The sequence below is a fragment of the Ovis canadensis genome, chromosome 19, assembly GCF_042477335.2.
Source record: "Ovis canadensis isolate MfBH-ARS-UI-01 breed Bighorn chromosome 19, ARS-UI_OviCan_v2, whole genome shotgun sequence".
Lineage (NCBI taxonomy): Eukaryota > Metazoa > Chordata > Mammalia > Artiodactyla > Bovidae > Ovis > Ovis canadensis.
Window position 1 is genome coordinate 26468061 of NC_091263.1, and position 24806 is coordinate 26492866.

At 45.1% G+C, this 24806-nt stretch overlaps 1 protein-coding gene across 12 annotated transcripts; it reads left to right on the plus strand.

Moving 5' to 3' along the window:
* Positions 1 to 305: 305 nt before the first annotated feature.
* Positions 306 to 23505, plus strand: EXOG (exo/endonuclease G). Of its 12 annotated transcripts, none has more exons than XM_069562156.1 (9): positions 347 to 598; positions 2157 to 2306; positions 5040 to 5179; positions 6863 to 6939; positions 8941 to 9055; positions 19451 to 20636; positions 21237 to 21569; positions 22597 to 22676; positions 22769 to 23505. In XM_069562156.1, exons 1-6 carry the CDS (start codon positions 436 to 438, stop codon positions 19910 to 19912), a joined length of 1107 nt encoding a protein of 368 aa, XP_069418257.1. In that variant the 5' UTR covers positions 347 to 435; the 3' UTR covers positions 19913 to 20636; positions 21237 to 21569; positions 22597 to 22676; positions 22769 to 23505. The 12 variants fall into 12 exon arrangements, with proteins under 12 accessions (XP_069418265.1, XP_069418257.1, XP_069418259.1 ...); XM_069562158.1 differs by having other exon boundaries at positions 22604 to 22676; XM_069562160.1 differs by having other exon boundaries at positions 19451 to 20295.
* The last annotated feature ends 1301 nt before the right edge of the window (positions 23506 to 24806 follow it).

Sequence of the window (24806 nt, forward strand, 5' to 3'; positions counted from 1 at the left end):
GTTATGATTTGTGTATCATGCGACTTCAAAGCCACGTGTCATGAGCACACTTAATGTGGCACAGGTTTTAGAATCAGATTGGAGTTGGAATCTCGGTTCTTAGGACCTAACTGTAAGCATGTGCAAGTGGTGTGCTCACCTATTAAGTGGGACTAAAAGGACTGTATGTGCACATACTGAGACCTCATGGCGTCATGCCCTCACGCATCACCCGGTCCAAGCGGACTGGAGGTGGAGTTTGCGTGCGCCTGGGCTTCCAGGTCGGTCACCGGAGGGCGCGCGCTTGCGCCGCAGCCTCCGGCGTCCGGGAGAGCCTCAGCGACAGGCGACTCGAGGTGGCGCATGCGTGTCTGGACGCCGTGGTTGCGATTGGCTTTAAAGCGGCCGACCTGGAGCGTGCATGCGCTGCGGCAGAAGGCTAGCGTCTCGGGCAAGATGGCTGCTAAAAGTTTTGCTTCCCGTCTCCGAGGGTCCCGGCGCTTTTTGAGTGGCTTCGTGGCCGGAGCTGTCGCGGGCGCTGCAAGCACTGGGCTCGTGGTCGTGCAGTTCCTCCGGAGTCGGGATGCTGAGCCGGCGGCGGTGGTGAGGGAGCCGGACGGTGAGTGTGTGGGCCCCCAGCGCTCGGGTCCAGGCCACTGCCTCGGCCGGGAGCAGTAACTATGCACGCGCTGTCGCCACTCGCGCAGCCCTTGACCGGCCGCTGTCCAGTCTCGGTTCTGCCTCCTCTCCCCACGGCGCGTCTCTCCTGCCGGCTCCGTGTGCTTCCTTCCGGCCGGGGTCTACAATCCCCCAAGTACTGATCCCCACACCTGTTTTTCACTGTCTTCTGCCCTCTCCTCGATTGTTAGCTCCATAAGCGCTCGGACCGGGTTTTTTTTTTTTGGACCGTGTTTTTCTTTAAAGTTTTGTTCTCCACCGTATACACGGCCCAGTACCTGGTACATAATGGACGTCTAGTAAGTATAGGTGAATGAACGAAGGACCCCATAGTTCTAACACAAGGGTCCCAAAGATCCGGGTCTAATGGCTGATGATCTGAGGTGGAGCTCATGTAATAAAAATAGAAATAAAGTGTACAGTAAATGTAATGAGCTTGAATCATTCTGAAACCGTAGGCCCACCCCCAGGTCCTTGAGAAAATTGTCTTTCAGGAAACCAGTCCCTGATGCCAAAAAGGTTGGGGAGCATTGTTTTAGCAGATCCGGGAGCTGTCCTCCTTTGATCATTGTTTCAATGAAGAACACCTGCTAGCCTTCTTCAGCGCTAGTAAATCTGCAAGTTACCAGCTGTACCTTATGTTTGACAGAGTAGATGAGCTCATGCTCATTTCTGTCTCCAACATACGCATTTCATTTGCTCCTTCTGACACTTGAGATTTAGTGAGAGGGTACTCTGGTGAGTTGAAGCCTGGAGAGGACATCGAAAGAGCGTTATTTGGAAACTGACTCCCTGTTCAGCAGGTGTTTAGTTTCTCTCATTAGGAAAAGCTGTACCGGTTTCACCGCTGTCTTGCTGCTGCATACATCTCTGCCTCAGTACCAGAACATCGAGGAAGCGTGTCAGTGAGGTGGTCTTTTTGTTGTTGTTGTTTGGGTTTTTGGCTTTTTTTTTTTTTTTTTTGGCTTCGAGGCATGTGGGATGTTAGTTCCCTGATCCTAGATTGAACCAGCACCTCCAGCATTGGATGCCTGGAATCTTAACCACTGGACTGCCAGGGAAGTCCCTGAATGAGAGTCTTAAAAAAAAAATTTAAAAATTAAAAGTCTATGCTTTTGTCCCCACATTAACTCTTAAAGCATGGTGAATAGGTAGGCTGTCTCCCATTCAGTTATATCGATGACAGGAGTTTTTCTTGAGTACACTGCATTGTGTGGTGCAGAGATTTGAAAAGTTGATGTGAAAGACCAGTAAAACCAGATTCTTATTTAACAGTTAATGAAATAGCTACGGTTTACTTGGCTAGAATTATGCACTTGATTTTAGGCCAAACTAGTATTTTGGTTACTCTCTCCTTTGCCTTGTAAGTAATTGCAAAAATGAGATCACCTGGTTAATGTTATGGTTGAGCCAGTCCTTTGTCTTACCCCCTTCGTTATTATTTTTTGTTACTAATAAAAGTCACTAATTGTTATGTTTGCACCCTTTCTTGTTTTTAGGTTCTTCGGAAAAGGCTGTCTTGGAACAATTTGGATTCCCTTTAGCTGGAACAGAGACAAGGTGTTACACTAACCATGCCTTGTCTTATGATCAATCAAAGCGGGTGCCTAGATGGGTTCTTGAACATATATCCAAGAGCAAGATAATGGGTAGGTGGTTAGAAGCAAAGGTATTGATGAAAGATGTTTCCAAATTGAGAACAAGGAGGGTTATGAATAATTTCAACCCTTTCTACATTACTGCGCTTGTAGAAAATGTTTGTATGGCTCACTAGATAAATGGACCCTGTCTGGCTGTCTCAGGGGTTGAGAGAATCTGTATCTTGACACATGAATTGGAGGCTTTGTCACAAATACGGCTGCTGTGAGCACCACTCATTCATAACCTCCACTGCTGCTGCTAAGTCACTTCAGTCATGTCCGACTCTATGCGACCCCATAGATGGCAGCCAACCAGGCTCCACCATCCCTGGGATTCTCCAGGCAAGAACACTGGAGTGGGTCGCCATTTCCTTCTCCGATGCGTGAAAGTGAAGTTGCTCAGTCGTGTCCGACCCTCAGCGACCCTCTTCTGTCCATGGGATTTTCCAGGCAAGAGTAATGGAGTGGGGTGCCATTGCCTTCTCCGCATAACCTCCTAACATACCTTCAAATGCCTGCCACGTGCCTGGCACTGTGCTGGGCCTTCTCTCAGTGACCAGAGTAGATGGTCTCTACCCGCAGGACACTGGGTCAGGGAGCGGGTGTGTTGACCTATCAAATACTCATGAACGTATAGTTACACTTGGCGTTAACTGTTCTGGAGGAGAAGTGATTGCAAGTTGGGTTTGCATAATTAAGGAACAATAAAGAAGATGATGAGAGATTATAACAGGAGAATCTGATGCTGCTTAGCGAGGCTTCTCTGAGAAAGGGGCCTGAAGAGTGGATGGCAGTGAGCTGGGTGGGTAGCGGGATGCAGAGAAGAGCATTCCAGACAGGGAAGGAGAAGCACAGTTGCCTCTTCAGAGGCCTCCATGTGAAGAGTGTTGTTCCATTAGGGACCTAAAGGAAGGCCAGCCTGGCTGTAGCGAGGGGGAACGGGATTCGCGATTGGAGAGGCAGGCTGGTGCGTGCGTCTGTTCACATGTCCTCCTGTCTCGATGCATTCCTGTAATCAGGATGGCCAGGTCTTGCTGTTTACTGTTAGACTGATTTTTAGGAAGCCTTTCCAGTTTACACTCCCGCTATCACTCTTTGTCCTATTTGCTGTTACACTCCCACCATTACTGTTTGTGGGTTACCAGGGTTAATTAACCCTCACTTTGAGGGTTAGTATTTTGTCATTTATTCTTTGTGAATTTTTCTTTACCATTTTCAATGGGGATATTCTTTTTTGAATTTTGTAGGAAATTTTTGTATTAAGACTATTGCTTTGTCAGAGTTGTTTTATTCCCATTCTGTTATTTGCCTTTTAATTTGCTATATGACCTGCAAATTATTTCTCCATTGCTTTATACTGCATACTGTGTTTAAATATATTAAAATGAGTGTGTGCCTTCGTAAAGTACTCATTAACCTGCAGAATAGCAGGAGGATAGGAATATGCTTGGCCTCCCTGGTAGCTCAGTTGGTAAATATCCACCTGCAATGCAGGAGTCCCCAGTTCAGTTCCTGGGTTGGGAAGATCCCCTGGAGAAGGGATAGGCTACCCATCCCAGTATTCTTGGGCTTCCCTTGTGGCTCAGCTGGTAAAACAATCCACCTGCAATGCAGGAGACCTGGGTTCAGTCCCTGGGTTGGAAGATCCCCTGGAGAGGGGAAAGGCTACCCACTTCAGTATTCTTGCCTGGAGAATTCCATGGACTGTATTGTATAGTCAGTGGGGTCCCAGAGTCAGACATGACGGAGCAACTTTCACTTTCACTTGGAAATATACTTACTGCTAGAAGGGAACTGATGTAAGTGTAAACTTTATCATAGCAAGTGAAATTGATTATCAATTTAAAAAGTTGTTTATTTGGCTGCTGCGGGCCTTAGTTGCCACATACGAGATCTTTTAGCTGTGGTGTGTGTCATCTAGTTACATGACCAGGGATTGAACCTGGGCTCCATGCTTTGGGAGCATGGAGTCTTCACCACTAGATCACCAGGGAAGTCTCTGATTATAAATTTACATCAAGAGAAACTCACTTGATTTAGTCTCAAGCCTGATAAATTTCCTTTAAATACAACAGTTTGCCCAAGATGGGATTTCAGCTTTACTAATTTTATCTTGCGCTTAAGTTATTATTTTCACAGGTATGTAAAAAAAAAAGCACTGTGTTGCATAGTGTTAATCATGTGAGCTGTATGGTTTTGAGGAGGTGAAATAGAGCTAATTAATATTATTTGAAAACAGGAAGCAATATACCTGTGATTTCCTTGATTTTAGTATGAAGCATTTGTTTTACAGTTTTAGTAATGACAGGCTAAGTTATTTAGGTTAACTCTCCTGCCGAAAACAACAAGAAATGTTATTAGCAGTATATAGGAAAAAATCACTTAAAAAAAAAAATATATATATATATATATATGAAGAACCTATATGATAGTAGAGCTTTGCCAGGCCAATATCTGGGGGAATGCCAGAGTCCAGAGAGGGTCAGAGTGGTCCTGGTAAACTAAAGCCATATTGCTTTTGTTTCTGTAGCCTTATGGGGTGAGGGGGACTAAAGGCAAGACTTAGTTCTTGCTAAACTCAAATGAAGTATCTGAACTATCCCAGGAACTTGAGACGTGCATGCCATCACTAAGGATTGATACTACCTACTAACCGCTCAAAGAGACACCAGCTGGCAGCTTGCCTTGCTTAGAGAATCTCGAGAGAGATTTGTGCACTTATTGTGTGTCTTTTTTCTTCAGGTGCCGCAGACAGAAAACATTGTAAATTCAAGCCAGATCCCAACATCCCTCCAGCCTTCAGCGCCTTCAACGAGGACTATATTGGCAGTGGGTGGTCACGAGGCCACATGGCTCCAGCAGGAAATAACAAATTCTCAACTGTAGGCATATTTTTTGGGAGGGATGGGAACACAGGGCTGGTATTATGCATTCCATGGGACTTGGAAATTAACCTAAGACCCAAACCCTAACCCTTGAGAATTTTCATACTCTATACTTTTCTTCCTGATTACACTTCTTTTCTTTGCTCAGATGCTCAAGCATTTTTAAAGGAGTGGAGTGAGGAACACTAAAAGCTATGCAAAAGGGAATTGGAAAGCCAATATGAGCTTAAACGACTCACTCATTTTTAATTTCAGACCTGTAGAAAAGTTGAAAAGAGAGCACAGCAAAAATATTTTGACTTGGAAAAAAGTTGAATATAGCACAGAAAATGCATCTTGATACATTTACTTTATGTATGAATTTTCTTAAACCATGGACAGTAAATTGCAGACATGGTAACATTTCATGCCTAGGTAGGTTGTTTGGGAGATTATATTATCTGAGGATGAGGATATTTGAGTATATATCAAGTTATATCATTATAAGCAATGTGTGCAAATGTGTTTTTGTATAATAGTATCTAGTATACAGTTCACATTCAGATTTGCCAAATTATCCCAATTATGTCATCTAGAACTTTAAAAAAAAATTCAGTATCTAATCATGAGTCACATATTACATTTAATTGTCATGTCTCTCTAGCCTCCTTTAGTTTAGGATACTTTTTCTGCCAAAAAAAGGGGAGAAATGACTTTTCTGATGTTGAGATTTATTACATGAATTGTTGGTGATTATTGTCTTTAAGATAGTGACTCTCAACCTTAGATACTCATTGTAAGAAGCTGGGGAAGTCTTAAAAAAATCCTGGTACCCAGACTGTAATCAGAGCAGGTAAATCAGGAATTCTAGGGCGTGGGACCCAAGCATCCGTTTTTTTGAAGCTCCGTAGGTTATGTCAGCGTGCATGCAAGCCTGAGAGCCACTTTTTGAAGACTGAGTATTTGGTGGCCTTGGCAGTTAGTGTAGGTCAATAATAGGGAACCTGGTGCAGAGCCTTGGGCGTACAGGCCAGAAACGGGAGGCGAAGGAACACATGAAAAAGTGTTAGTTGCTTAGTTGTGTCTGACTCTGCAGCCCCATGGACCCGCCGGGGTCCTCTGTCCATGAAATTCTCCAGGCAAGAATACTGGAGTGGGTAGCCATTCCCTTCTCCAGGGGATCTTCCCCACCCAGGGATCCAACCCAGGTGTCCTGCATTGCAGCCAGATTCTTTACTGTCTGAACCACCAGGGAAGTCTGAATGAACACATAGAGGCCAGAAATTCAAAAGAAAAGGACTTTTTTGGTACCGCTTTTGAACTAATGTGTTTGTACTATGCTATTTAAACACTGCTGTGTTCCTGAAAGCTGACCATTGTTGAGAAACTCTTTGCCAGAGACTTAACACTAGAATTGACCTTTTAGCTATACGTCGGAAATTTTTTGTTCATGTAGTCGACATTACATGTATGAATTTAATAAATTGTGAAGAAAGGTTGCACGCCAAACTACTACTTTTGTAACAGTCCTTATTCTGATGATAATCCTTATTGAGCTTTCTGTCGTGGAGCAGTTGTGGCTTTCATTTATCTAAACAAATAGTGGCTGTAATTGCCTGGAGCTGAGGTTTGAGTAAGGAACTGGTTGCCCCTCTCGGAGGGGAAGGCATTTCAGTGCATGTCTTGTTTTTCTTTTCGCAGAAAGCCATGGCTGAAACCTTTTACCTCTCTAATATCGTGCCTCAGAATTTTGATAATAATGCTGGATATTGGAACAGGTGAGCAGGGGGAGTTTTTAAAATGTGATTCTGTGGGAGATGAGGGATGTGACAAGGAGAATGCGTGCCCGAGCTGTTTCTGTCTCTTGTTTTTAAAATGCTAACAATACTGAAGATAAATGCTTTGGGCTGGTTTTCTTTGCTGGATTTGGTGATGGTTTCCTATGGAAGTACAGACGTCAGTCCGTAGCCAGCCTTTTGGTCTCGTTTCCACTGGCCTCAAGTCTGGAAGAAACTAGTGAAGACAGTATTCCCGAGGCAGTGGAGCGCTGTGCACTGGGCACAGGGCTCTGAATTTTGCTCTGTTTGTACTTAAAAGAGTTGCTGAGCTTTTTGAGAACGCACCGCTGAACATCACCATTACCAGTCTTTGATGGAAGCTGTCTACAGCAGTCCCTTCTCATCTGTGGTTTTGCTTTCTGCTGTTTCAATTGTTGACCATCAGCCGCAGTCCAAAATCATTAACTGGAAAATTCCAGAAATATGTTTGAGTTATTTATTTGAAATTAATTTTCTTAAGTTATAAATTGGTGCTTTGCCCAGTAACCTGATAAAACCTAGTGCTTCCCGGGCTTCCCTCGTGATCCAGTGGGTGGGAGCTCACCTGTCAGTGCAGGGAACGCGGGTTTGGTCCCTGCTCAGGAAGGGTTCCACACGCCGCAGGGCACTACGCCCACGTACCACAACTGTTGAGTCCGAGCTCGAGAGCCTGCTTGCTGCAACTAGAGAAAGCCCATGCACAGCAGTGAAGACCCAGCGCAGCCACATAAATTAATTTTTTTTAAAGATAAAGAAAAAATCCTAGTACCTTCTGCCTTGTCCTGCCCGGGATGTGAATCTTCCCTTCGTCCAGTGTATCCCACCTGTTGATCAGTAACCATCTCACTTTCATAGTGATTATATTCACATTATTTGCTAATGGCCCCAAAATGCCAGAGTAGCAATGGTGGCAACTTGGATTGGCTGGAGAGACGCTGTAAAGTGCTTCCCTTAAGTGAAAAGGTAAAAGTTGTTGACTTAAAGAAAAAAAATTGGATGCTGGAATTGCTGTGATGTAAGGTAAGAAGGAATCTTTTTATCCATGAAGTTGTGAAGAAAAACAAAACTTGGCTACTTTTGCTGTTGCACCTCAAGCTGCATAAATCACAGCCACTAAGGAGGATAAGGGCTTAGTTCAGATGGAAGAATTTGTACAGTAAGATATTTTGAGAGACTACACCCATATAACCGTTATTATAGCACATCGTTATAATTGTTCTATTTTATTATTATTGTATATAATCTCTTACCATGTTTAGTTTATAAATTAAACTTTATCATGGATATATGTGTATAGGAAAAAACAGCATATTTAGGATTTGGTACTATCTGCAATTTCAGGAATTCACTGAGGGTCTTGGAATGTATTCTCTGTGGATGAGGAACTATTGTATGAAATCATCTGGGCGTTCTCTGTATTTCAGATGCTTTTGTTCAGTTCTGTCAGGGAGTCTTTTAAGTATTTAATACTAATATTTCATTTTATACTAGTAATGATATTTCATTTCATGCTACTAATATTTCATTTCTATTAAAACAGTGTGACAGTGTTTAAGAAATGCTAGGATAAACCTGATTGTCCTACAGTAGATGTAGTTACATTAAAAAAAATCAATTTGTTAAAATGATACATAATTCTTGAATAAAGTTTGAGAACTACCAGCATAGAAAAAGAAGGGAGGAAGCGAAACATAATTTCAGTCTTAAACTTTACGTTGAATGGACACACAGGAACATGTAGATAGCTGTATAAATGCATGTGATTTTTTAAGTCTTTTCATACAGCAAACTGGGAAGAACGTTGCTTATTTGCTTCTTAGTGTTCTATGCCATATTCACTGTTTGCACTGATTTCTGTAATTCAGTATTCTTGTTACCTCTCCCACGGACTTTATACTATTTGCTTCTTTTCTACATTTGGGTATGAGACTATCACATATCTTTCTGCTTTCTGTTTTTCAGAATAGAAATGTACTGTCGAGAACTGACAGAGAGGTTTGAGGATGTTTGGATAGTATCTGGACCACTGACCTTACCTCAGACTGGAAGTGATGGGAAGAAAACAGTTAGTTACCAGGTAGGAACGTGTTTTAACATTCGGGCTTATGTGGGTGAGATTATCATCTCATTCTGTATTGTACTTTTTAGAATTATTATTTTTAAAAATATTTATTTATTTGACTGCACTGAGCCTTAGTTGCCGCATGCAGGATATTTAGTTGCAGCAGGCAGGATCCAGTTCCCTGACCAGGGATGGAACCCAGGCTCCCTGCCTTGGGAGCTCAGAGTCTTAGCCACTGGATCACCGGGGAAGTTTCTGTATTCAACTTTTTAGTTTCATTTGTTCACAAGGGTTTATTGAGCAGTTGGAATGATAGGCATAGAGGATATAATGATGGGTTAAAAAGCAACCATTGACTTCAAGGAGTGCGCAGTTTGGACAAGGAGACAGACATGTTATCAGCTAATTATATTGCAGTGTGAGCTGATGTATACATGCATAGATGAAGTGGTGTCAGAAAGAAGTGACCAACCCTATTTGCAGGGGTCAGGAAGACTTTACAGAGGAGGGGATTTATTTATTTATTTGTTTTTTGGCCTGTGGGATCTTAGTTCCCTGACCCAAGATTGAACCCTCCTCGCTCCTTCATTGGAAGCCCAGTCTTAACCACTGGGCCGCCAAGGAAGTCCCCCAAGGAGGCGATTTTTGAGCTAGATCTTGATGGAGGAATAAGAGTGAACAGAGGCAGGAGGGGAGCATGGGCACTCCAGAAGATGGAGCGGTGTGAGCTCAGAACACTTAGGATCAACAGCAGAGTTGTGGGGTTTAGGTATCGTTGTAGATACAGGCTGGACTCAGGCAGGTGGAGTGAGGAGAAATAGAGAAGTACGGTAAAGAGTCATCACGAATTCAGTTTTTGGGGTGAAGAGGAAACATTCAGGGAGACGTCCAGCTTGCAGTTATTAATAGTTGAATGCATGCTCAGGCACTCAGTCGTGTCGGTCTCTCTGTGACCCCATGGACTGCAGCCCACCAGGCTCCTCTGTTCCTGGGATTTCCCAGGCAAGAATACTGGAGTGGGTTTCCATTTCCTTCTTCAGGGAATCTTGTCAACCCAGGGATGGAACTCAATGTCTCCTGTGGCTCCTGCACTGTAGGCAGATTCTTTACCATTGAGCCAACCTGGGAAGCCCAGTTAGTTGAATAAATGGGAGGAAAAGCTTTTCTTTTTAGATGCTTGGATTTTGTTTTAAAACAGGTGAAAAAAAATTTTTTTTTAACATGCATGATATTTGAGAACTTGATGGATTAAAGGAAAGGGAGAATGAAGATATGATTAGTGGTGTGAGAGAGAGAGGCCGCCCCTGTTGATGGGTAAGATGAAGGATTCTGCCAAGAGGGTGGCTGAGTTGATGTACTGTGAGATGTGCCGAGTGCCCAGGAAAGAAGTGGGGTAAGGAGGAACGAGAGACGTGGTCGAGGAAGTAAACAGAGATTGAAGGACTTCCTGGAAAGCCAAAGAGTGGGTGTGTTTGGAGGGAACAGATGTTTAGTAAATGCCACCTGTTAGGTTATACAGTTACTTAAGGGAGTCTGCGATAAAACTGAATGCCCTGAGAAACAGAGTTAGGAAAATAACAGCAACTTTAGGGTATATTGGGTCCCCCTTGACTGGCTTGTGATCACCCTGTCTGGCTCTGAGGAGCAGTGATGGTGGGTCTTTAAGGCGTCCAGAGGTGCTCACACACTTGGTGTTCCAGAAGTGCTCGTGGGAGTGAGGACTGGCAGCAGAGGCTTCCTGATAAACTGCCTCTTGGTGTGTCGCACTGGGAAGGACACGGCGTCACTGCTGTGGCACTTCTGCCCATGCCCAGGATGCATGCTATTGAGTGTCGTCATGCACCCCACCCGAGGGGCGTGCCATGGAGTAGCTGACTGACGCTCTTCAAAAATGTTAGTGTCCTCCAAGACAGAGGTGTAGCCTCAAAGACAGGGCCTTGAGAAATGAACCGTTCAAGATGCGTGGAGACTAAAGACTAAAGTACACGAGATAAAACACATTGTGTTATCTTAGATCAGATCCTAGATCAGAAACACAAAATTGCTGAATAAGACTATTTGGACAGTTGGTAACATTTGAGGTCTGTAGGTTAGATAATTATATTTTATCAGTGTTCAACTTACTGACTTTATTATACTGTGATTATGTAAGTGAATGTCTTTGCTCTTTAGAAATACAAAAGGTTTAGGGGAAAAAACATAGAAAAAGGTTGAGTGATAAACAGAATTGGGCAGAATGTTCAGAGGTGATGAATCCAGGTGAAGGGAGTACAAGTGTTCCATATGCCATCCTGACACATTTTAAATTTGCAATTAATTCAGAATGAAGCAGATGTATATACCTCTTTAGTATATCTTTTGTATACCAGAATTCTATTACACTGGGTTATATAAAATTAACTACTAAAAAGACTTAACCTTGCTTTTCCTGCTAAATAGTCGATCAATGAAGGCGTGTATAGGTATTCTCAGAGTTTTAGAAGAGACCTGTCGGCTCTTCTGACCCTAGTTAGAGTCATGGTGATGAATGTGTGGGGGCAATCACGGTGAGCTTCTTGAAGAGTGTACTCTGAGTAACAGTCTTGATTTTTCGTTTAAAGCATTATCAGTCTCAGGCCTTTTCTTTCAGATTCTGGGCCTCTGAACCTGTAACATTAGTTTTCCATGTCTGTAGTAATTGATAGGACCTGTTCATGTTCACACTGGCAAATCTTTTAATTCAGCAAATCTTTAAGTACTTGTCACATGGGAGGCATGCACATGGAATTATAAACAACATGCTTCAAAATGTTCTTGGATACTTTTCCCCTTCTTTCCTCTCTTTCACATCATGGAAGTCATCTCTCTCTCTCTTAATGTCTTTGAGTCTACCACCTTCATCAGTTCTTTAGCTTAATAACTTGTACTCAGATTTTGCTGAAGCTCTGAACACCTGCGTGATTGCGGAGGCCTCCCACAATATCACAGGGCATAGCGGGTGTATTCTTAACCGCTGGACTGCCAGGGAAGCCCAGCGTCATTTTTCAGATCAAACTTGACTGCAGGTGGAATTTTACATTAAAAAGTCCTTAGTGTCCTTATTAGCATGAAAGGAAAATATGGTCCGTTAGTAAATTAAACTGGAAAAATTGTCTCAGAGCTCACCATTTTAAGAATCGGGTTGGGCTAAAAATAGACGTATGCATATGAATCCATGCGCATATGAACTTGGGCGAATTTGGCTAAGGAAAACAGACATGGGAGGCAAAGTTAGGCAAGGGGAAGAGGCAGGAAAAAGTAGGATGTGTGCTAAGAAACAGTAGGTCCCTCAGACAGCTGGATTAGAGCTCTTGTCTAGGGAAGAAGGCAGAATGGAAGGATAAACAGCAAGGCCCTGCTGTATGGCACAGGGAATGGTGTTAAATATCTTGTAATGACTGTAATGGAGAAGAATCTGAAAAAGAATATCTGTGTGTGTGTGTGTAAACAAAACTAAATGACTTTGCTGTTTACTTGCAACAAATACATTATAAATCAACTACACTTCAAAAAGAGTTTTTTTGGAAAAAAAAAAAAGATTTGCAGCAGGTGCAAATGTTCAACTTGAATGCCCAACTGAAAATTCAGGTCATTTTCTGGCAATTTGTGATAAAAACTATTATCGGTAAAACCATGTCCCTAAGAGATGCTAAGAAAGAGGACATGGCATTGCCCAGCCCTGGAAGTGGGTCTGTTCCTCTCAAGGAATAAATGCATATCTGAATCATGGATCCTACTTCCCAGGGAATGCTTTGCACTTATGTATGACAGTTCATGATTTGTTTTCTTCAATTAAATCTGTCCATTTGGTATTTCCTTCTTGTTTACAACTATACTCTGAACCTTATTTTAGTAGAATATAGCCAATAAAAATAATGTATTTGTTTACTTTTCTCTCTAGTGGTGAAGCTTTATGTGTAGCTAGTATGTGTACTTTGGAGGAAGTGGAGCAGGTGAACTGGTATTTATCAAGGGCCTTGTATACCTCCCAGTATGTATGTAGCTTTGTTCATGCTATCCCGGTCAGTCCTCACAAACAGCTTTTACAAACAGGTAGTGATTACCTTCCTTTATTGGAGGAAATTGAGGTTTCAAGGGGTCATGTCCAAGTGACATTGCTAGTAATTGTCAAGGGGGAAATCCAAATGTGGGTCTTTCTCCTTGTATGAGAATTGCTCGTCATTCTCAGTGTTGTTCTTTAAGCTCTCAAAAGTCTCCAGTGAAGGGTTGGCTGTGCCCTTCATATATAGAAACTTAAGGCCAGGAGGTAAAACATGGTGTGGATGGAGAGCAGTTACAAGTGATAGTCGCTGGCATGCAAAAATAAGAGCAGAAAATGGGCCAAAAGAAGGATTCCTTCTAGCCAGGCAGAAATGTCTGCTGGAATATGTAGGAAAGAACTGCAGCGTCATGGGACCGGAGTGAACGTGAGCCTGCGGGAAGATGAGAGGCAGTGATTTTATCAGAAGTGAGTCATCTGACAGCTCTAATCACAATCACCCCCTTTATTATAGCTTAGGTCAGCCATGTGCCTGTTTCAAGGAGAGATAGAATCCAGGCAAGTGAAACATACCTGAAGATTCCAGCCCATAGATTATAATTGTCCTGGCAAGAAAGTGAGCTTCAGATTTGACGGCTCGGCAGTGGGGGAGTTGTCCTGTGAGAAGTACTTAATAGCCTTTTTTTCTTCTACAGCACTATTTTCCAAACTTCCACTAATTCCAGGAGGGGGAGGAAATTGAACATATTCCTCCAGGGATTTCGAGGCATCAGCTGATGTGATCAGCAATTATTTTTTTTAATCTCTTATTTTATCTTTATGCAGTCTTAATTTCTATATCTATTTAATTGAAATCGACTCTTTTATTGGATGAATATTTCCTTATGGAACTTTCCTGGTGGATCCAATGGTTAAGACTCCCAAGTTTCCAGTGCAGGGGGCACAGGTTCAATCCCTGATTGGGGAACTAGTATCCTGCATGCATGTGATGAGGCCAAAATCAATAAATAAGAATAATAAAGTCTTGGGAACTTCCTGGTGGTCTAGTAGTTAGGGCTCAGAGCTTTCACTGCTACGGGCCAGGGTCAAAAAGTAAATAAAAATAAAAGTCTTATTAAAAAAGCAAGCAAATCTATAGATATATATATTAAATATATATATTTCCTTACCCCCATCCTAAATCACTCCGTAGAAGTGACCATCTGGGAAGATGTGCTTGTTTCACTGGCTTGGCGTCTCCCGCCCCCCTGCCAGGGCGAGTGCCCAGTGTGAGAAGGACCGTCTCCTGGGGTTTGAGCACCCGTAGAGGCTTCACAAGCAGCACACGGGGCGGCCACACCCCTGTGACTCCCTCACTTGTCCCTCTGTTCGCTCAGGTCGGGATTCCCTGCTAATCACACCATCACGGTCTCTCTCTTTCACTTGATTAGTCTGACTTTATTTTCAGGGCTTTATCTCTTGATGTGTCCAACAGTTTTGTTTTTGGAATATCTTTTTATTGTCTTGCCAAGGGAGTGGAACCAGATAACCAGTATAACCAGTGTTACAGCTGTCTGAGTCTCGTAGGTACGTGCTTTTCCTCTTGATGCTGCGTGTATGGCACGACAGAGAGCAGGTTTAGCCTGGGTGGTGTTTGTGGCCAGTCTCTCTGGCACAGTCAGCGTGAAGGCCCCGCTTTGTGTGTATGGAGTTAGTTGGGGGTGAGACAGGGGAGCAAATTGTCATCTCCGTCTCTTGGGTGGGAAGAGACAAGCTCAGGCGAGCAGGCGTGGGAACTTCTCTCAGGTCGTGAGCGAGTGCCAGCTTTGTGATTGTTATATATTGTATTTTCTAGTCCCTCCTGGTTGATTGCCAGTTTTTGTTACACCCTTGACAAGAGTTCAGTGCTTTTCGGTAATTTAACAGCAACAAGAATTTCCTTTGTAAAGTATTTTTATACCTAAATATTACATGAAAAGGACTACTGCTGATTTACTGATAAATCAGTTAATCCCTGGGTCTTTTGTTTAGGGCATCATTTGTGTCCAGCCTACTTTTCTTCTCCTGAACCCCTTTTGTCCACCTTGAACTGCTCTCATCTTGCTTAATCCCACATTTCCCCTGTCCTGGTGCAGAACCATCTTTTATGCCAAATGCAGTTTCATTCCTGTCTCTCGAATGATGTCTGCTACAAAAATAACTTTTTACATAGGCCTTGCAGATTTCAAAATCCTTTTGTCAACTAATGTATCTTTGTGTCTACAGAACTATTCAGAGATGGGCTGCTTGGGGATTGTCACTAGCCATTTTATGAATGAAAAAAGAAGATACCGTGGCTGTGACTTGCAACGTAGTGCAAAGCCTTAGGTCTCTGGGGTTTTAATTTGCTGAACTATTATGTTTTGGTGCCCTATTTTCTAGAAACATATTCTGAAAGTCTTCCAATTTTCCTGAAAATGGGAAGGATTTATGTTGTAGGTTGAGTTGTCTACAAAGAAGTTTTAAAATATTTTAGGTTTTTTTTTTTTTAAATTTTAAATTCAATGAAGAAATGATGAGTTTTCTGAATTTCCAAATAATACTGGTTCCAGTATTAGGCAGGTTAAAGATGTTTACTTTCTGATAACAAAGCAGACTGAATCAGCAGATAGTGAGTGGCCAAGTTTTTATTTTTCTCTTTATTTCTGTGAAGAATATTTTATCCCCCTTTTGTTGAAAACTGCAAGAAGATCATGAGTGGAAGAGTCACACTTTGTGGTTCTTAGTAGGAATTCCTGTGTCCATGCAGTTTCTCAAAAGCAGTATTGGAGGTTCCCTAGCTATGTGAGTGTTTTTGAAAATCTAATAGAAATGGTAGATTTCCATGAGGTTAAACAATGAATCTTAAAATGTCAAGCTTCTTTACTTTTGCCTAGAATTTAATGAACCAGGGTTATTAGAAACCCTGGTTGGCAGCACACGGGCTTGACCTATTAATTATTTTTGAGAGTTGTCATTTGTGTGTGTAAACAAAGAGTCCATGAGGAGAGAAAATATTCGAGCGACTGGTCTTGAAGGCTCATCATAGTGGCCCTCTGAGGTCTGTGCGGCAGTGACGGAGATGTCCACCAGGTGGCACCAAGGATTTGCTTAACTGTTGGTTCCCAGCTTGAAGGCCATTTAGACTCCCCCCCCTTGTAAACCCTGGCGCAGCTGCTGCCCTGCCCTCAGTTCTGGTTCCTGACTTCCTCTGCACCCACGCCCTCAGCGCAGGCGTTGATGCTCTGTGTTGACATCTCACCACATTCTACCTGCAGTGAAAACTGTGGGTGTTGACTGCCAGGGTCCAGCCCCGGTAGATCCAGGGAATTCAAAGCGGGGACAGAGTCGGCATCCTGAAAGGAACTATTTAATTATAGATATGAAGAGAGATTAGGAAAGGGTAGTGTAGTAAGAAATATTAGTGGAGAAAAAGATGCTGAATAACTTGGTTTACGTGGAAAACCAATAAAACTCCAAGACAAGGAATTTGCACCATCTACGTAGGCCACCGGCACCCACTTGAATAGCAGAGGGTGCCCCGCCTTGGGCTCCCTCTCGTGTGGGTCTTAGAAGCCAGGGCAAGTAAGTAGACATGGTGAGCCTCCACGCTCCAGATGGAAATCGAGCCAGAAAAACGGAATCAGTCTTTCCAGAAACTGGTCCGTTTTCTTTATTTTCAGGTTTGCTTATATACTTTTTGTTACACATAGAGATAGAATACAGAGTCACGTGGGGTCAGTAGACCTGACCCTTGTCAAAATCAGGTGCTTCGTATACATGTATACAAAGGTCTTAGGGGTTTTACATCATCTTCTGGCCATGAGGCCTGCTGACATTTTATGGCCCTTTCTGATAACCGTCAGTCAACCAGAAAACTTATTTTTCCAGGGGTGATTTTTTCTTAAACCAGGCGCCACCCTCTGAAGGCACCAGATAAAGTTGCATTCCTGTAGGGTGAAGGTGCAGTGGGTTACAACAGAAAAGGAATTTAGCCTAAGGTTTAACATGATTAGTCTTAAAGGTTAATACTTATTTCTGCTATATGCTAGTTGTATTCATTAATGTATATAAGGGCCGGGGGTATAGAGACTTAGCAGCAAATATTGGCCCAACAAATGAAAAACCCTTCACCAATATAATTCCTAATCAACCCACTATACTATACTAATAATTTTCTAACTTCTCAAAAGAGTCTGTATTTAGAAAGTTTAAAGCATCTCGTGCCTCTCACGGTTGGGAGGCTGTAAATAATCACATGTGGCCAGACGAACCTGCTCAGGCAGGCTAGAGAACCTTCAGAGGAGTTTGTAAGTTGAAACACTCTTGTCACACCCAGGAATTTTTATTAACTGGAGCTGCAAGTTAACTCCTTCTCCGAGAGAGGTGGTGGGGGACAGCCCCCCGTAAAGTCAGAGGTGTGGGTGAGAGCGTAAAGCATTAAAGTAGGAAGACTCTGGTTTTGGGGGTAGATGCTCGGGAACAGGGGGTCTCCTGAGGCTCGGTCCCGCCTTTGCCTATGCCGGGCCTCCTTCCTCATGACCTTTGCCATGGGCGGAGCTCCTCATGCTGGCTCCCGGCAGTTGACTTCTCCCTGCCATGGGACACTCCTGAGAGCAGCGTGAGCTGTATTTACGTTCAGCCTTATTCCTTTAGTATTTCCAGTGTGCCGGGCACAGCACCTCTGAGTTGCAGTTTTGAGTGAACATCTCTTGGTGATCTGTGCGTTCGTTGTGCACTGCATCGGGTTCACTTCAGTGTGTGTTTCGGTCTTTGAGGAACACGCATAAATGAGTTGTTGGGGGATGTTACCTAGGTTGTGCAGTTCTGTAAACCTTACTCTAAACTGCACCCTGACCAACCGCTTGCACTAACTTCCAGGACAGCTAGTTAGACATCACTCCTTTGGGTGGGTCTTCCCCGCACCCCTGTCGTAGGTCATGGTGGCGGGGCCTCCCTGCGTGTTAGGCAGCGGATGGCCTGAGTCGTTGGGCTGTGCCACGTGGGTAGGAGCTGGGAAAGGCAGAAGCGAATCCTCTATGGCTCCCGTCCCTCTATCTTATCTGGGCTCCGGCGGGGCCTACCCAAGCTGGTGGTTTGGTCTGGAAGGGAGGCCTCTTAGAGGACGGGCGGGCCTGGGAGGACCAGGGGCTGCACAGCATGCTGTTGTGGGATCATGTCATTTTATTGGAGGCCATTAAGGAAACGGATGCTCACTTTTTCTTTTGCAGAAAACAGATAATGGCTCTTAGGCCAAGTGGAAGGAAATCTGAACAGGTTTCCTAGCAGTGCTATTCCATCATCACAGCCAGCCCGCACGGGCGACCGAGTCGTCTCCAGCTCTGGCTGCCTCGTTGTGTAGAGACCTTTCCAACGTGTTAGATCTGATGACACACTCAGGAGTTGTGTGTTTGATGGCAGACCCGAGTGTGCAGAGCTCTGAGCAGACGGCGTTTACGTTTACCTAATGTAATTATAAAAATGAGCTGCAGTCTAGGTGACACCGGAGATAGCGATCCTGATGTGGTCCGTCTGGCTGCTTCTGGAAAGGCTATGTGTTTAGCTCCCTAGTGAATTTGCTAAACTGAGGCCGCATTTTTATTTCTGGGAGTTCCTAAGCTGGCAGTTTTGAGTATTAAATGTTAGCACCGAAAGTTCTGATTATGAGACAGAGAAGGTGACGGCTTTTCTTGTCCATTGAAACACCCAGGACTCACTCCTGGCATTCCTTTGTCCTACAAAGAGAGCAGAGAATGGGAGTCCTGGTATTTGGGGTGACCTTATTTTAAAGATGGTCAGAATCTACCTGTTAAATGCTCATCTTCTCTGAGAATCTGTCTTGGTTTATTATTATCTTTGGCAGTTGAATTGAAATCCACTGGGATGGGGTGGAGTAGCTTGTTAACTGCATTTTTGGAATTGCATCTGGAAGTCTTTTCAGGAAATATTTGGGACTTGCTTCCCTGGTGGCTCAGATGGTAAAGAATCCACCTCAATGTGGGAGACCTGGGTTGGGAGGAGGGCATGGCAACCCACTTCATTATTCTTGCCTGGAGAGTCCCATAGACAGAGGAGCCTGGCGGGCTACAGTCCATGGGGTCTCAAGGAGTCGGACACAACTGAGTGACTAAGCACAGCACTGTGCAAATTGGGCTTCCCAGCTGCCATTAGTGGTAAAGAACCCGCCTGCCAGTGCAGGAGACACGAGAGACCTGGGTTCAATCCCTCGGTCGCGTGGCAACCCACTCCAGTACTCTTGCCTGGAGAGTCCAATGGGTGGAGGACCCTGGCGGGCTGCAGTCCGAGGGGTCGCAAAGAGTCAGACATGACTGAATCGACTTAGCACGCACGCGTAGTGCACATTAGCATTGCTGATACAGCTGCTTTGTTCCTAGGTGATCGGCGAGGACAACGTGGCCGTGCCCTCCCACCTGTACAAGGTGATCCTGGCACGCAGAAGCGCAGGCTCTGCCGAGCCCCTGGCCCTCGGGGCCTTCGTGGTGCCCAACAAGGCCATTGGCTTCCAGCCTCAGTTGAGTGAGTTCCAGGTGAGCCTGCAGGACCTGGAGAAGCTGTCGGGGCTGGTGTTTTTCCCGCATCTGGATAGAACTAGTGGCATCAGGAACATCTGCTCGGTGGACACCTGTAAGCTCCTGGACTTCCGGGAGTTCACCCTGTACCTGAGCACAAGAAAGGTAGAGGGGGCCCGATCGGTAGTCAGACTGGAAAAGGTCATGGAAAGTCTTCGGAACGCGGGCATCGAGCCCGACGAGTACTTCATGACTCGCTACGAGAAGAAACTGGAGGAACTCCGAGCTCGGGAGCAGTCAGGCGTCCTGGAGGAGAAGCCCTCCTAGTTCTCCTCTCAGGAGCGTGACGTGGTCTGCAAGGAAGCGGGTGTGGCCTCTTCTGGACTCTGTGTTTTAGCAACTCTGTTCTTAAGATGGTGGAATCCTAAATTTCAGACCAAATTTCTCCCCAAAAGGTGAAAGATGTCAAATTTTTCGGTTGGCGCAGTATTTGACACGGAAAGTGACTATATAAGGAAGCTGTTAGCACCTGCAGACCATGGGCTGGTCCTGTGTCAGGCTAAAGGAGGGCTGTGTCTGCTGGATGTGTTCCTTCCGAGGTTTTGGATGTGAAGCTGTTATATTTTCTGTCTCCAAGTCGCACAGGGTCTTTGTATCTGCTCAGCCTTCTTGAAGCCCAGCGTTATTTATATGTTTTCGTTAACTAAGACGTGAGTTGGTCTAACACCTCTTGAGCTGGTCTAACGCCTCTATGCATTATCCTGACCGCATGCCTTGTCTATTTCTTTCTTGTTGCTCCTCTCGTGGACCCGCTGTTTCCCCTCTTCCGTCACGTAGAAGCCCCCAGCGCCTGCATTTTCTGCTCACTTCGTGGGTGGTGTATACAAAGCTCAGTGTTTTCCATGTATTATCCTACAACTACCCTCTGAGGGAAATGGCACTGTCCTCGTTTTACCCATGAGGAAGCTGAGGCTTGGAGAGCTTGAGTGTTTTGCCCAAAGTTCACCTTCCCAAAGAAGTAATCGACGAGGAACGAGGCACCCAACATGGGGTATGTTGAAGTTGTCTCTGACACAGAGGCTTTCGGCTCAGAAAGACGTTCTTCCGCGGGTGTCTGTGAGCCTGGGGCCCACTTGGTGAGAGGGTCTGGTTTCTTGCCTGCCATCCAGCCAAAGAGACTTGAATGTCCTCCAGCTTGAACCCTCCTTAGTGCTTTGGGAAGAAACAGTCACAGTGATTGAATGAGAGAGGTCAGTGCTTTCTGGGGTTTATCAGAGCCCTACTTGCCTTCAGAAATGCGGTTCTTCTATTGACTGGCTGGTGCCAGATCCATGTGTGTGTTGCTTTCCAGGTGGGCCTTTTGTCCCAGAGGTTGAGGAACCTAAGAAGGGTCTGTGCCCGCAGAGTCACCAGCTTCTGACCTGCTCACCTTTGTGCTTGCTTCTCTACGTGGATGGCAGAGGGCAGGTGGTTGGGCCAAAGACAGCCAGCTCTAGGGGAAGCAGTGGCTGTGTTTCTGGGCTGAGTCTCTAGTTTGGGATTTACGTGGGATCCTTCTGTGGGCTGTCATAAGCGTAGGCAGTAAAATATCTTGAAATAGCATACAGGCGCTTGTCTGACTGTGTCCCATCACTGCTGTCTTTCCAAGCAGTGTTACCAGAACAGTTTTCGTGGTGTTGCTGTGTTTATCTCCAACGGAAACGCCAAGACATTAAGATAAAGGCATGAGGGATTTCCCTGGTGGTTGAGTGGTTAAGGATCTGCCTGCCAGTGCAGGGGACACGAACTCAACCCCTGGTCTTGGAAGACGCCACATGCCTTGGAGCAGCTAGGCCCGTGCACACCACAGCGTGAGCCTGAGTGCCCGGAGCCCGTGCTCTGCAAGGAGAGGCCCCGCCGCAAGCAGCCTGCACACGGCAACGAAGAGCAGCCCCCTCACCGCAGCAGAGACTCAGCACAGCCCAAGATAAAGGAAAAGATGAAGGTAAGACGATAATGGTAGATCTTATTCTGCTTTATTTGGGTAAAAAAAAAAATGTCGGGAGGGAAGGTCAGAATACTCCAGCCTGATTAATACCGGCCTCTCTTAACACACTGTTCCCCGTTAGGTTGTGCCTGTCTTTTCTCAGGGAGAAAGAGCTAAAGTGTCACTGTGAAACCAAAAAAAAAAAAAATCTGTTACTTTCTCTCCTTATCGGAGAGGTGTTTCTGGGTGTTTCTGCAGGAGCCCGAGGGCAGCTCTGGGGCAGAGCGCCTGCTGCCCGTCTTCAGGGGCGAGCCCCCATCCGATGCCCCCTGGGCCCGTCACTGTGCTGTCCTCCCACGGGAATTTCCATCAGACGTGGGGTTATTCCCATGCCATTCTCGCTTCTGTGTCTTCACCTGGATGGTAGAGAGTCTTGATTTTTAGATCTGTCAAGTGTTCTAACATGTTTTAGAATGTAATTAGAAAATTAGTCATTAGAAAACGTGTTAGAAAATGCTACCTGGTTGTTGTGGAAAATAGAAGTAGCTACTCATACTAAATATATATATATATATATATAAATAAATTGTGCTGTCTCCCAGTCCTCATTACTGTATATAAAAGTTGTGTTGGTATACCACATGTGATGCCTGAATTGTTGTCTCCACACTTCCAGTAAGAGTCCCTCCAAGACAAACTTTGAAATGTAAGCACTGTGTAGACAGAGCTCAGAACATTCCTCTGAACCAGATCACTTCTGCCTCCCCCCTTGGGATGTCTGAGAACTGGGACTCAGATGCAGCAGAGCCCCAGGCCAGGCGTGTCCACCTCACCACTGCCCTGAGCCGATCCCCGTCCAGCCCTCCTCGGTCCTGTGAGGTTTTGGGCTCCTGTACCTGGGACTCTGCCTTCTGCCCCGATACACCCAGGGAGCCCCTGGTGCTGCTGGGGGAGAAGGACCAGGCTGGGGGCTCTGCTGCTGAGAGCCCCCCGGGGGTGAGGGGCTCGCTGATCTCTCCACTCACAGCGACATCTTCATTTCGAGGCTCCAGGCTCTCCGGTCTGTGGACTGAGACTGTGTCACCAGTATCGTGGGGCAAGGGGGGCCTCACCCAAGTGGCCAAGGTAGGATGGGCGTGCGAGCCCCTTAAACACCTGCCAGCGCTTCCGGCCTCGGGCCTCGATCTTCCAGCTGGAAACCTCCGTCCCTCCTTCAGGACTTAGACTGGAGCCCAGCAGGAGAGGCAGTCTGCTCTGGAGGGAGCGGCTCCCTACGGGGCCGGGCGCAGCCTGCTGCAGGAGTGACCGTGAGTACCCACGGGCTCCCTGGCCTCATCCTCCTGAGCCCATGTCTGTCTGTCACTGGTGTCAGCATGGTGCACCTCGAATTTCCCGCCAGCAGCCTGCCCGACCCAGGGCCTGCCGTGTGTTGCCTGCTCACTCCCACGCCCACCTTGTCTGCCCTTCCCCTTCATGGGCCCTCGGTCTCCTCCTCGCACCTCTGATTGATTCTGGTGGAGCTGGTGAGGGTGGCCTCGTATCAGCTGCGCAACTCCTGCTCTTGCTGCCTCCAGCCTCCATCTGGCCTGCTGTGCTGGATGTTGTCATGGAGATGACCTATCTCGGGATGCCATAGGCCCCCCACCTCTGGGGACCAACCCTTAGGTCAGAGGGCTGGCCGGACGCCCTGCACTCTGTATAATTTGGGGCAGGGGAGATTGCGTGCTTGGTTGGTGGTTGGATGGGCTTCTTTTTCGTGTTCCTAAACTTTACTGGTCTGCCCTGAAACCACGTTACCTTTAGGGATCGCTGTGACGTAATGCATTTGAGTTAATTTCAAGCCTTCAGAGAAGCTGCAAGTACAGTGACTGTCCTCTCCCTCGATACTGTGTCTTATTTGCATTCTTTTCTTGAACCATTTTAAATTGTATTAAAAAAATAAGTTGTAGACACAGGACTTTGTCTTTTTTAATTGAAGCATAGTTGATTTACAGTGTTGCATTAATTTGTACTATACAGCTGAGTAATTCCGTTACACATATATATATATTTTCTATTATAGTTCATCATAGATACTTAATACAGTTCTCTGTGCTGTGCCGTAGGATTTGTTTATCCATTCTGTGTATAATAGCTTACATCTACTAACCCCAGCCTCCTCCCCGCTGGCAGCCGCAGGTCTGTTCCCCACGGCCGTGAGTCGTTCTGTCTCATAGGCAGGCTTTTTTGTGTTGTACTTCAGATTCCACAAACAAATGATACCGTGTGGTGTTTGTTTTCTCATTCGGATGTATTTCGCTTAGGATAATCATCTCTGGTTGCATCCACGGTGCTGCTAGTGTTATTTTGTTCTCTTTTTATGCCTGAGCAGGCCTCTCTTGGTATAACCACCACATCTTCTTTGCCCCTTGCTCTGCTGATGGACATGTAGGTTGCTTCTGTGTCTTGGCTGTTGTGAATAGTGCTGAATGGCACACCGGGGTGCGTGTATCGTTTCAAAGTTTGGTTTTCTCTGGGTAGGGTGTGCCTTTGGTTTTGCCAGCGAGTGTTTGACGCACATGGCAAGCGCGTCTTCATTTTAATTCCGTCTGACAGCCTCCTAGGGAAATTTCTGGCAGACTGGTCAATCTGTGAACCTGCAAATAAGGGAAAGAGAACCAACACCATGTGGTCACAGTATTCTTTAGGTGGAGAAAATTGGTTGACACTGTTTTGAAATTCCAAAACGATCCTTTTCTGCATTACAATTAGAGAAAACTGGCTTGATAAAAACACTTTTTTTCAGAACACTGACCTTGAGAGAACAAGAATATTCTTAGCAGAAAACTCGAAGTAAACTCTCGCCATGCCTTCGAAGTACAAACACAGCCCACCTTGCCTGGGACTTCAGCCTTGAGTTTTAATTGGTAGAACTTCAAGTCAAAGGGAGGAAAGAAAGAGGGAAGAAAAAGGATCCTTTTAAAGTCAAACGTGCAAATTTGACTATTGTGAGTGTTATTCATAAACTGATATATTTAGGTGCAGTGACTGAAGTCAAGAAATTCAAAAAGATTTTTAAAAAATGAGATCTCTGTTTGGATGTATTTATGTCAGAGTATGTGTCTGAATAATGTTGCTGAAGTAAATTTGTACATGAGCTCTATTTAGTTGGCTTAAAGAAAAGTGTTTACAAATGAAATCTGCAATTACCTACTTTTGCAAGAGGGAAACTAAGGATAGTTGTATTCATGAGACTCATGTCTTATACCACTTTGA

What these genes read in the sequence shown, in the direction of transcription:
- EXOG (XM_069562152.1), top strand. Translation starts at nt 436, where the DNA reads ATGGCTGCTAAAAGTTTTGCTTCCCGTCTCCGAGGGTCCCGGCGCTTT. An exon ending in ATCCAAGAGCAAGATAATGG is followed by an intron (nt 2,307 to 5,039) that starts GTAGGTGGTTAG and finishes TTTTTTCTTCAG; the next exon opens with GTGCCGCAGACAGAAAACAT. An exon ending in AGAAAACAGTTAGTTACCAG is followed by an intron (nt 9,056 to 19,450) that starts GTAGGAACGTGT and finishes CTTTGTTCCTAG; the next exon opens with GTGATCGGCGAGGACAACGT.